General features: G+C 45.0%; 1 protein-coding gene across 2 annotated transcripts in view; it reads right to left on the bottom strand.

Moving 5' to 3' along the window:
- Window positions 1–12,760, bottom strand: part of TMTC1 (transmembrane and tetratricopeptide repeat containing 1) — a 337,017-nt gene that overhangs the window by 10,500 nt on the left and 313,757 nt on the right. For both annotated transcript variants that reach the window (XM_019515485.1, XM_019515486.1), the window contains exons 14-17: window positions 11,793–11,895; window positions 2,001–2,136; window positions 927–1,071; window positions 163–300 (exon numbers count right to left, since the gene is read on the bottom strand). In XM_019515485.1, coding sequence (XP_019371030.1) covers window positions 163–300; window positions 927–1,071; window positions 2,001–2,136; window positions 11,793–11,895 — 522 coding nt within the window. The remainder of the gene's footprint in view (window positions 1–162; window positions 301–926; window positions 1,072–2,000; window positions 2,137–11,792; window positions 11,896–12,760) is intronic.

Genomic DNA, 12,760 nt, shown 5'->3' with positions numbered 1-12,760 from the left:
GATGCCTACTACTACACATCTCAGCTCAGGGTCTGTATATTGACTAGATGCCTACTACTACACATCTCAGCTCAGGGTCTGTATATTGACTAGAAAGAGTTTAAAATTCCTCTCAAGCCCTCTGTGTGCATTTGGGACAGCAGCACACAGTGTTCACTGTACCTTGGCATAATTCTCCTGCTTGCTATAGATGGCTGATAAAAGGCGATAGCACTCCAGGCACTCAGCATCTTCTGTCACAATGTGGTTTGTCATCTTTTCAGCCTCCTTTGTTCGCCCCATCATTGCCAAAACCTGGGCCTACAGATCAGTATTAAAAGGGTCATATTTACTTTTTAAAGTGCCCGTGCCTTTAAGCACATGCTGCGGACAATACAGGCTAACCTGCCCATCTTTGTCACCTAGGTTTGCTATGATGTCCCAGCTATAGCGCAATGTATGGGGACAGAACTTGGTTTCTAGTTGTAGCCTTATGCTCTCTGGGAAAGCAAGATGTGGGACAGCTAAATGGCAGTGGTTCAGTAACATCTTGAAGGAGGAAGGAATGATTGAATGTTGCTCATCAGGAATTTCTCCAGCCAGTCAAGAAGCAGTCCTGCCTTACTCTGTGGCAAGCCCTTTCTGATCTTTTCAACTGGAAGAGGGAGTGACTACAACATGGAACCTAACAGTATAAAAATTTGAGAAGAAAGGTAGGTAGCAGGGGAATGGTCTGGCCTTTGATACAGAAAACGATTTGTACCCCTTTGCCAAGGAAGAGATTAAAAATGAAGACTTGCGAAGTTCCCTGAGCTAGGGAGAATGCACAGTAAACATGGTCCATGTGGAGAGCACCACACTCCAACTGACCTCCCTCAAACATCTGTGTTTGCTGTCAGGCACTGTGCTTCATGGCTCTTCCCTGAATGTCTGAGCTCTACACTCACCAGTGCCAGTCGAATCTCCTTGTTTGAAGGCTGCAGCACTGCAGCTTCCCTGTAGACTTGTAATGCTTCCTCGTATCGCCCTGTGTTGTAGTACAGCGCTCCAAGTGGGGACAGGGTTTCAGCTTTCCGTGAGACTTTCAAAGCTCTGAGTGTTGGGAAGAACGAAGAGGTTTCAGCTGACGCTGGGACAAGGGCAGAAGACTGGGGAGGGATTCGCCCTCCAATAGGCTCGCGAGAGTTAGCGGTCCAAGCTTGAGGCTCAGTGCCATACCAACGCTCTCTCTGACTCAGGGAAGACAGAAGGAGTTGCTGAGACAGCGTTCTGGTTCCCTGGTCAGAGAAGGGGTTGCCCTCAGCAGCGATCCCTCCTGTCAGCTCAAAAACACAAGGAAAGACTGTTTTTACACTGATTTCAAGTCTGCAGCTGTGCTGGCAAGGCAAGATCTTAAAAAAAAAAGGAATCTTCAAAAAGAACAAAGACCAGGGCTCCAAACATGGAGACACAAGGAAAGTCCCCCCTCTCCTCCCGTTGTTGGCAAACCCCAAGGAACTGTTCGCTTAGCAGGCGCTGGGGGAGGTTCCAGTAAAACAAGAGATCCACTGATTCACAAAGGAGGTCCTGAATTCCTGGATGGGATGTGCAGCCAAAACGTGGCACATGCAGACTGCAGTGTGCGTCAGACAGAACACTAATGGGTTACCGATGACACTAAGAAACCGCTAAACTCAGAATCAGCCATAGCCCTTCAGCTCAAAGCAGTACAATACATCCTGGGGGCTTGGCTCAAGAGAAGCCCAGCAAGACACTTGCTGCACAACTCAGGACAGCCAAAAACCAAATGAAAACATATTGATCCACTGCATGCCCTCGTAAAACAGCCAGATCCAGCAACAGCAGCAAACCACTCTCTCAAATGAAGAGAGAGAAAAAAGGAATCCTCACTGAAAGACTAAAACACTAAAGACCTAGTGTAAGGTCATGAAACACTAAAGGATTTTTATAAGGTCATGTAACAAAGACCAGATGTGGGAAAGGACAAGGGCGGAGTCATCCCTCCCACCCCAAATCCTTACCGTTTGTACCACGCTTCAGCCTCTTTGTTCTGCCCCAAAGAGCGGTAGAGTCGGCCCAGGTTTACCATGGCAACGTGATGATTTGGGCCGAGCTGGATGGCCTGCTGGTAGTGGGACACTGCTCTCTCAGGAGCCCCTGCAGAGCAAAAAGCATTTAATCTTATGCCACATGAAAGCCTCTAACATTTGTGCATTCAATCATATTTCTGATTCTTTTCAGTGATCATCATTGGCTGCCAAATACTCATTTCCTGAGTGTTCAGAGCAGCTGATGGGTAGGAACCATAGTGAGACAGGAATCTTGTCTCCTTTCTTCTGCAGACTATGCACAAGGGAAAATTGCCATCCAAATAGAAATGTAATGCCTGAATGTTCAGAATTGGGATTTAGGAGGTAAGCTTTTAGTCACTGCTTTTTGCAAATCTTTGGGCATGATTGCCAAGGAAAGGATTCCCAATAGACAACACTCCTCCTGTGGTAGCGTGAAGGGTAGAGTCCGCACGCAAATGTAAACATGACATTCAGGTCTGTTTTTAAAATGAATTTTGTTACTGTGACTGGGTCTGCAGGAAACAAGTTACTGTGTTCTCATGCAAGAGCAGCAAAAATCATAAACTGCAACTGAAAGGATGTGTGGGCCCCACAGAGATAGGAAGAGAGAAAGTGAGACACTCTCTCAAGCCCTGGCAATCTGGAGAAGAAAACATTTTACAAACTATTTTACAACATATAAAGTAAAAACAACTCTAGGGAGAAACAGAAAAGATGCATTTCACTTCTTTTCATTCTGACCTACTGCTGTGGAAGGACAAATAGCAAAAACTGTTTTCTACCACTCTGTGGGGTGGTTTGGGGGAAGATCAATTCCAGTCCAGCAGCCACACACTCAGAGCAACAAACTGCCCTGCATGTCCATCAGAAAGTTACTCATTCACCTCCTGGGTGGCTGCAGGCGCTCACGCCCTAAGCTACGTGAAGAATTGATTTTTGATTCAGAGGCTTGAAAAAATATGTAACATTAAATCTAAATGAAGTATGTTGGGGTTTAGTTGCCAAAACAAACAAACAGTGCATTCTGATGGAAAGAAAACACAGTGTTCCCCATGAAACACAAACACCATAGGCATTTTTATGACAAAGACTCACGCAGCACTCAAAAAACAAAAGCAGAAGAAGGTGCCACTGCCATCTTTTTATCGAAGTGCCCCATGGTGAGGATACTCGTTTCAGGATGTGGAACATTCCTATTCTAATCCTACATGCCTGAGGGGTCCTGAATCTATATATCCCACCTCCCAGTGAAGTCAACTAAGCCCCTTACTATAGGGCAGTGGTTTTCAATTTGGGGTCCAGAGACCCCTGGGGAACTGCATACTACATCTAAGGGGTCTACAAAAGATGACTGATCAACCAAAAGTACGTGAATACCTACACTTACAATTCAAAGAGGTCCACACCTCCATTCAAAACTTCCAAAGGGGTCTGCACCTCCATTCAAAAAATTTTAGGGGTCCACAAATGAAAAAGGTGGAAAACCACTGTTCTAAGGCATGCTGGGGTGATCTGGTCTTGTTCTTCCCTGTTGCTACTGCTGCACTTTTTAGGAATGCTTAAATATTGTTTGAAGCTGAAATTGAAGCTGTATTGTCTGAAACTCAGGCGTCTCTCTTCCTAAACCACTGGGCTGGAGAGTCATTATTAGGCTCTCTGAAAAGAACAGACCCAGTAAAGGCTGAGTGTAATTCACCCCAAATACTGCAGAGCCTGATGGTCAAGGCACCTTCCTAAGAGACAGGAAATGTGAGTTCAAAGTTCCCTGAGGTTGAAGAAGGACTTTAACCCAGGTGTCCCACATCTGGGTAACTGCTAGGTCACTTTAACTATTGATTAAAAGGGGGTGGGTGTGGCACAGGCACCATCTCACCCTCCTGAGTTTTGTGAATCTAGGCCAGCATTTTCTTCTGACAAAACTATTCGGTTAATTTCACTCAAATTCAAATAGTTTCAGGTGGACTAAAAATTGCATTTCATAGCAAATAAAATATTACCTGAAAATAAATTGGTCTACCTTGCTCTTAAACCTTTGTACTTATGGCTCCCATTGCACCCATTGCAGACTCTGATAGCCTGCTAATTCCCACCCTGTTTTATTTCCACTGATTATCATTTATCAATGGAAAACACCTGCTTTGTAAAATAGAATCCAGAACTGTGTTTCAGAGAAACCATTGGGTGGCGCTGCTTCCCTGTATCTTACCTGTCCATGCACTAATAGGGACCTGAAAACATTACCTCATTAGACACAAGAACAGAAACAGAACATTCGGTAAAGACATGAACAACTATAAGAATTCATCAATGTCCCAGGTATTTAAAACTTGCTGAAGTTCACCTTCTGCTGAAGAGGGGTGCCAGAATGTTATCCCTGGAGAATGAATTCTCATGCTAACAATATATTAGTATATACTGTATTGCCAGTTGTAATGAAGGATCTCATGGTATGTTCCACATAGAGGCTAGATACAAACTAAGTCAATGTGGCACAGTTTTCATTCCAGCTATTCAAACAGAAAAGTGTCAGGAACAACGTTAACATAGCAATGCTGCAAATATTCGGCCTGTTCCTCAGCTGGTAAAAGTCACCGTATACAGCTCTATGTATAGAGACACTAGCTAAGAATCTAGCCCTCTGCACATTTTATGGCAAGCCATTTCATTCTGACCTGTCATTACTCAGCCACCAGATCACATACGTGTTCTTGCATTTCTGGTAGCTATGCACTGCTTTGCTTAGCAGCTTTACTGCCTGAGAGAGTGGCTGAAAGGACCCTAGCAGCCAGCAAAAGGCATAGGAGCGTCTATATACATGTTGTGTCACAATGGTTTTGAGGTGCCCTATACTTGCCTTACTCTAGAGCAGGGGTGGGCAAAGTCCAGCCCATGGGCCAAATTAGGCCCATGGTGGACTCTATTTACCAGGAGCCCCTGCCCAAGTAGCTGAAGCCTGTTTCCATGGAGACCCCAGCAGCGGTGGGGTCATGATAGTGTAGGGCCAGGGTTTCCATGGAGACCAGCTCCAACAGCACTGGCAAGGTGCAAGGCTGGGTGGGGAGGTGCTTCAGGGCCAGGAACTTGCAGCAGTGACAGCGTGGTCCAGAGCTGGGGCAGAACTGCTATTCACTGCCCGCATTGCAATCATGGCTCTGGACCATGCTGTCGCTGCCACAAGTTCCCAGCCCAGGTCCCAGAGCAGTTCCTTGCCCAGCCGCATGCCCTACCAGAGTTGCTAGGGCCAGTTTCCTGGAAACCCTGGCCCTGTGCTATCACAGCCCCACCACTACTGGGATCTCCATGGAAACCGCCCACAGTGACACGGGCAGGGGCTGGTGAGAAATGGAGTCTGGCCACTGTCTGGATCTGCCATTTTGCCCACACCTGCTAAAGAAATTGTACCATTGTGGTACTTTTTAGGTACTACCCTGCCACGAGTAGCCCCATCACATCATTACCAAGCCCTCCAGTTGGATTCAGTTTATGGGCATACCTGGCCATATGCCTCAAAACCCTAGCCCCCACTGTCTTGTAGGCATTCCTTGGTTGAAGTAAGGCTAAGAAACATCACCATGAGAGAAACACACCCTCTGACAGAAGCTCTGACAGAAGCTACAATTGCTGTGGCACTGAACATCTGGACTCGGTCTGACCTTTCAATTATCTTGGAAAGCTTCCAGTCCTCCATACTTTTGCCTAGGCATTGAAGGTCTCAGTGTGATGGTGGTAGGACTCTGCAGGGGCATAAGGAGCCTGAGGCAGCTACCAAGGTGTCCAAGCAGCCCTATTCAGGGGAAGTCTGCTCGTCTCTCTTGAGGAAGGCCCTAGAAAAGGTGGGCCAAAAATGCCATGCCCCAACATAATCTATCCTGGCCAAAATGAAATAAAGCAGCTTGTATGTCAGAATGTTTGAACTTTGATGCTTAGATTTGATTTGGACTGTGATTTATGGAAAATGGCACTACTAAAATATGAACTGGTTAGACTTGGAATTGACACTGATCCACTTAGATACAGGTTTGATCCAAGAGAATGATTATACCATACTCTGGCATGGGAAGCCAGCAAGAGAAAGGAGAGAGCAGATAGTAGGCTTTGCTATTAGAAACATTCTAATACTATCTTCCCATGAAAGCCCCATTGCTGTATTTATTTGATGCTCAGAGTGTATACACAGAATGGCTTCATCATGCTGTTTAGTGTCTTTGTGTGTGCCTACCCTTCAAGCTAGTGATGAAAACAAGAATGTTTTCTACCAACAACTTCAAGAAGAAATTGAGAAAACTCACAGGAATCAGACCATTATAATACTTGGCGACTTCAAAGTAAGAGTTGGATGTACCTTGGAAAATTAACTTGGTATTCTGTGGAAACATAGAATTGGTAATATGAATGAAAATGGCCAGCGAATGTTAGAACTCTGTGCAAATCAAAATCTCTGTGTTACCAACACCTACTTAGCTGTGAAAATTACAAAACAGACATCGTGGAAACAGCCAAGGTCACAGCACTGGCACCAGTTAGATCTAGTACTAACCAGGCGCAACCACCTGAAAGAAATCCTACACACAAGCTCTTATTACAGTGCTGACTGTGACACTGACCATACCTTAGTCTGCCACAAAGTCATCAAATGAACAACTGGTCCAGTCCAGAAGAAAATAGCTCTGCTGAAAGACTTAAACTGAAATGTCGTCACTGATAAAAACTATTCAAACACTGGACTGAACACTATGGAATACTATACTTCAGCAAGACTGAAATCAAACACAGAGAGCTCGAAAGATTACCACAGTTTGAAGTTATGAAGGATCTGGACAATGAGCCTACACTAGAAGATCTGCAGAAAACCATTAAATCAATTCCTGGGAACAAGGCATCCAGCAATGACTGCTTGCCTGCTGAAATCTAGAAACACGCCAACGATGAATTACTTTGAAAGTTCCATGAGCTTATATTGCTCTGGGAAAGATGATTTCAAAGATGCTTGGTTTGTACAATTATACAAAAACAAGGGGGATAGAAGCAACTGTGACAATTCTACAAGTTGAACATCATTGGAAAAGTTGTCACTCGCATTATGCTCCCTAGGCTGCAATCTCTAGGTGAAAGAATCTATCCTGAAAGTCAATGTGGTTTTTGCTCAGGATGCTCCACCATTGATATATTTTCAGCCAAGCAACTGCAAGAAAAGTGTAGAGAAAAATGAATGCGTGTCTTAGCCCCCATGCTCTTTAACATCTACTTTTCATTCCTACTTCTTCATGGATTCAAGGACAGCAATGATGACATTTATCTTCAAACCAGACTAGATGGAGGCTTGTTCAACATTGCAAGGTTTAGAGGGAAAATCAAGGTGAAAAAGCCGGTTCAGAGAGATTTCCTATTTGTGAATGACACGGCTTTGGTTGCCCACAGTGAATCTTCCCTGCAAAATCTCTTAGACAGATTTTCTGCATCATGCAAGAACTTTGGGTTGGCAATTAGTTTCAAAAAGACTGGAAGAACCAGTGCCTGGCATCACTCTGGAGGGTAAATCTCTTGGCATCATGGACAGCTTTTGCTATTCGGGTTCTACAAATCATCAGGAATCTTGACCGTCAGACTGATCTAACAGATTCGGAAAAGCAGCTAAGAAATCTGGGCTATTACAGAAACATGCATGGAATAACAACGAACTATCAACTAAGGTAAAAATGCTGATCTACAAGACTTGCATACTGTCATCCCTGCTTTATGGTTCAGAAATGTGCATTACATATGGTAGACACATCAGGAGACTAAATAGCTTCCGCATGAGATGCCTACACAAGATCCTGAAAATAAAGTGGTAAGACAAAATGCTAAACACAGAGACATTGGAGCACACAGGACTGCCACACTTAGAAACCATGCCCCCCAGGAAGGCTGTGGGGCTGTGCCGGACTCTTCCTGGGGGGCACAAGTCCTTAAATCTGCAGGCAGGATGACAGCAGGCTGCCACTGCTGGCTGAGACCAGTGCTTGGCACAACCTGCGCCAAGCACTGGGAAGACCAGTGATGCTGCTGCAGATCTGGGGGCCTGCGCCCCCTGGGAAGACTGCTTGGCTGTGTCAGACTCCTCCTGGGGGGCATGGGCCCCCAGATCTGTGTGTGGGATGACAGCAGGCTGCTGTCCCTCCCACAAAGCACTAGGATTGGAAGGGACCTCAGGGACAAATCACAGATGCTGGCCAGCTATAGATGTCAACATCAGAGCAGTCCTTCCCTCTCTCTTCCCCCTCCCTCTTCTTAGTTTCTGTTTCCCTGCAAGCCTGGGTCCGAAACGCCAAAATTTTCTGAAACATCTCCGAAATGTTTCAGATGGTTTCATTTAGTTTCACAGATGTTTCAGAGCCTTCCGTTTCATTTCAGATTGAAACAGCTGCCAAAGTTTTACACAGCCCTACCTGGCTGACTCCAAGGGGGCTGGGCAGACAGTCATGGGAGAAAGTGAGGAGGGCAGGGAGAGCCAGCACCAAGGCAATGCATGGCACTGCTGTGCTGGTTTTTGAGTTCGCTGTCAATCAAACTCGGTGGTGCCTGGCTGATGGCGTCAGCCACAGGCATCACCACAAAGAGTTTAAAAGGCACTGACAGTGCCTATGAGAGGAGGCAGGCAGCCGCTACCAGGCCAATGCAGGCCAGGGAAGAGGGCTCCTCAGAACGCCAAGGCAGTGGGGCACTTGGGCAACAGGGGCCTCATTAGAGTGGAGCAGGAAAGCCCCAATAGGCTGGTATGGGGCTTCAAGCTCCAGCCTCTGGTCGCGGACTGTCTTCCAAAGGGGGGAGATATAGAATATAAAAGCCAAAGGGGGTAGCTGAGCCCCCTTATAGTTAGTTCCTCCTTGGTGCAGTCTTTCTTCTTTTTTTTCTTTAATTATGATTTTGAGAGGCCCATTGGGCCAACATTCTTGTGGTCCCATTAGCAAGGACCAGCTTCAGGACTTAGCACCCAGAGATTGAGGAAAGGCGCCGTGTAAACTTCAGAGTCCGGTGGCAACCCACTGAAGCATCAGATGACTGGACATAGGTTGAAGACAGCTGAGTGAATATGAAAGGCCAAAGCTGCTGCAACAGATGAGAAAACATGAGCACCTACGGTTGGTGAGTGGATAGGGTGTAGGGAAGGCGGAGCCCCAAGGTTAGCCACATTCAAACTGAGTACCCCTAGCGGGGACACATATTGTTACACCACTGAACCCCTCCTTAAATATTCTGATAACATCAAGATGTGGCAGGCAAGTTGGGGAAAAGGTCCTGCTTTGGATGGTCTCGAGATTGGTTATCTGTTGAACAGTGACGTAACAGTCTGTGAAACTTGTAACAAGGTGTATCACTCTTGAATTGGGCTTGTCAGCCACTCATCAGGCACCTGACTAGACCTCTTACATCTACACTACGACCCAGAGAATTGACAGTTGTCTACTAGATGTCAGAAGCCTTCCTTTGCTTGGCAGGCATGGTATAACTCTGGCTACAGGAAGGAGGGTTCTACTACTGAACAAGAGCATTGACTGGACACATACATAGTTTTGCCAGAAAAGCTGCCATAATTACCATTGCTCAGGCATAATACTCATTTTTCAGAACCTTATTGTCTAAAGAACTTGCAGAATGTGTGCTATTCTCAACAGAATTATTTATACCCCAGGTTTCCAGTGTCAGCTTTTTTTCAGTTATCTTGATGGGAAGCATGGTAACAAACAAAATAGGAAAAAGTAACTTTTCACCTTTGCAGAACATGCAAGTGTGAAGGGAAATCTCTGTGTACACAATGGAATATGGTAACCCAGTAGGTGCACACAACACTGGAAGTGAAGAATATTGCCATTTCTGCCTGAAATTATAAGGGATGCTCTAAGCAAGTAGAATTTAAAGTCTGATATTTGCCTGCCAGGATAAAAATCTCAACTTCTTCAATAAACATGATCAGTTTTTCATGACCAGACACTCATATCATTTGGTTGTATATTTGCAGCAGCATAGTGCCCACTAATACCATAGTAGAATGATTTCATAGATTTCATAGACATTAGGGCTGGAAGGGACCTCGGAAGTTCTTCGAGTCCAGCCCCGTGCCCCAGGGGCAGGAAGTCAGCAGGGGTCATAGGATCCCAGCAAGATAAACATCCAAATTTCTATTGAAGGCATTCAAAGTAGGTGCTTGAACCATCTCTGGTGGCAGTTTATTCCAGACCTTGGGGGCTCAGACACTAAAGAAGTTCTTCCATATGTCCAGCCTGAAACAGTCATGGAGGAGTTTATGACCATTCAACCTTGTCATTCCTTGAGGCGCTTTAGTGAACAGACGTTCCCCCAGATCCTGGTAAGCACCCCTTATAAACTTATAGGCAGCCACCAAATCACCTCTGAGCCTGCACTTTTCCCACAGCTCTCAGCCTCTCATCATAAGGTCTGTTTTCCTGACCTCTGATCATGCGCGTGGCTCTCCTCTGGACTCTCTCAAGCTTCTCCACATCCTTTTTGGATTGTGGAGCCCAAAACTAGATGCAGTACTCCAGCTGCGGCCTCATGAAGGCCGAGTACAATGGGAGAATGACGACCTGGGATTTGCCTGAGAAGCATCTATGGATGCAAGCCAGCGTTTTGCTCGCTTTACTAGCTGCAGCATCATATTGATGGCTTATATTCATCTTGTGGTCAGTCATGACCCCCAAGTCCCTTTTGTCCATAGTGCTAGCCAGGATCCAATGATGGATCAGTATGAACTCAGGTAAACCTGCCATCTACAGATATCGTGCATTCCACCCTCTTGATCATATTACTGGCCCTCAGAGGACTCCCTTTCAAGCATTAAGTCATTCTGGCACTATTTACCTTTGAGATGTGAATGACACAGAATGAGCATCAGTTATTCAAGCTCACTCTACAGTACTTTGCTAGTGTGTCTTAGCCCTGTTCAGGAGGGAATTTCTTTAGGAGTGAGGAAGTAATCTAGTTTCTAAGTCTGTTCAAACTTGGCTATGCTTCTAATACTGCCAATAAAAGGTGCCAATTGTGGTGGTAATTTTTATTATGTGGATGCCAAGAACTTCCTGAAGCCATGGAAGCTGGATATGAACCAGCAGCATAGAAGCAACGGGCTTTGTATCTCATTACCACTCTTCTGAGAAATCTATTCTCTCCACAGGATCTTGGGGGTTGGGGGTGGTGGGTGGGACAGGGGTTGTTTTGTCAAATGATTTATTTTCAAACCCTGTTTATTTTACCTTGGTGGCTTACACCCTTTACAGCCAAAGAGCAGCTTTGTCACTAACTGAGGTTGTAAATAGCCACAAAAATGATGTAGGCCTCTATGCATGTCTGTGGTTTTGTTCTGAGTGGCCACACATCCCGGGGTAAATTACTGCAATGTTGTCAATCCACTGTGTGATGCAGCCCTCATCCTAAAGATGACAACTCTAGACTTCACAGTGAGACAAGTGTAGGAAGTACACAGGCTAAATATCATAGTTACTCAATGCAATTATTCCTTACAAATAATTCCGATTTCAGCACTGAGTTCAGTCTCTATAAAGCAGGGACAATATTTACTTATACCTTTGGAGTTTTACAAGCTGTAATAAATGAGTGTCCATCCATTGCTCTGGGAATTTCTGCCAATCTTTATAAAATGCAGTACTAAATAGACTCCCTCAATCATCCTGGATCAAAACAAATAACCAAGTAAAATAAATCTCCTAGCTTCATTTTACTCACCAGTATCAACTAAGAAAACACCATAGTTGTTATGCAGGTCTGAGCTTTCTGGACAGTTTTCTATCCCAGCCTTGTAAACCTCTTCCGCTTCTTTAAATCGTTCCTTAAAACAGAGGAAGACTTGTTATCAGGGTAAAGCCAACATTGTTACTACTGGCTGTGGCTGCATATATGTACATCATGAAAATATGTCCTTATCTATACATGAAAACAACAGTATCTCATAGAATTTATTCTAAAGTCAATAGGAGGTTCACCACTGTCAGCATTTGCCAAGTGTTACCTCTCAGTGGCTTTGATCATATTCTCCACTTTCCCACCAGTAGTAACTGGCTGGCAAATGCTTGTCTTTTCAATAGCTTCTTTCACCCCTGTCTCAGTGGTAATGCTTGCTCTATGTGTCCCCGAGTCAGGTGCAGACATGTGTGGCTTATAGGTTGGAGGTGGGGAGGCTCATACTTATTTTGGTAACAACGTTTGTAAAGAAATTTGTAGTTTAGGAACTTATTAATTTTTTTCTTTAAACCAATGTCTTGCTGCCTGATTGCTCTACAGAACTTCCCACCCTACCAAGCACTAAACACGTGCAAGAGGAAAACCTGGACTGCCTAACAGGCTAAGTGGGTGCTAGTAGGATCAAAGGGAATGGAAGGGGAAGGGAACCACAAATTCTGATTAAATAACACAGATTTTGTCAATATGTGCAATGTGATTCATCTGTGAATGTGGCAGAAACTAAGTACAACAAACCGACTGCCAGAGGCACAGGTTTAAAGTCTGCTCAATGAAGACTGGGCTCTTATCCAGTGCCAGGGAAGATCTGGTTCTATTCCTTACCAAAATAGAGTCCCGTCTGATTCACCCAAGCAGTTATGCTGGCGTAAGATATTGAATAAAATAGGTTCCACTGTGTAAGACTGTGTATACAGTTATTGAGCACAGACTGCTATTCTTCCTGCACAGCTATC

The sequence above is a fragment of the Gavialis gangeticus genome, unplaced genomic scaffold, assembly GCF_001723915.1.
Source record: "Gavialis gangeticus isolate Ggan-Ray unplaced genomic scaffold, GavGan_comp1, whole genome shotgun sequence".
NCBI classification, from domain to species: domain Eukaryota; kingdom Metazoa; phylum Chordata; order Crocodylia; family Gavialidae; genus Gavialis; species Gavialis gangeticus.
This window is presented reverse-complemented; position numbering and strand designations above follow the sequence as displayed.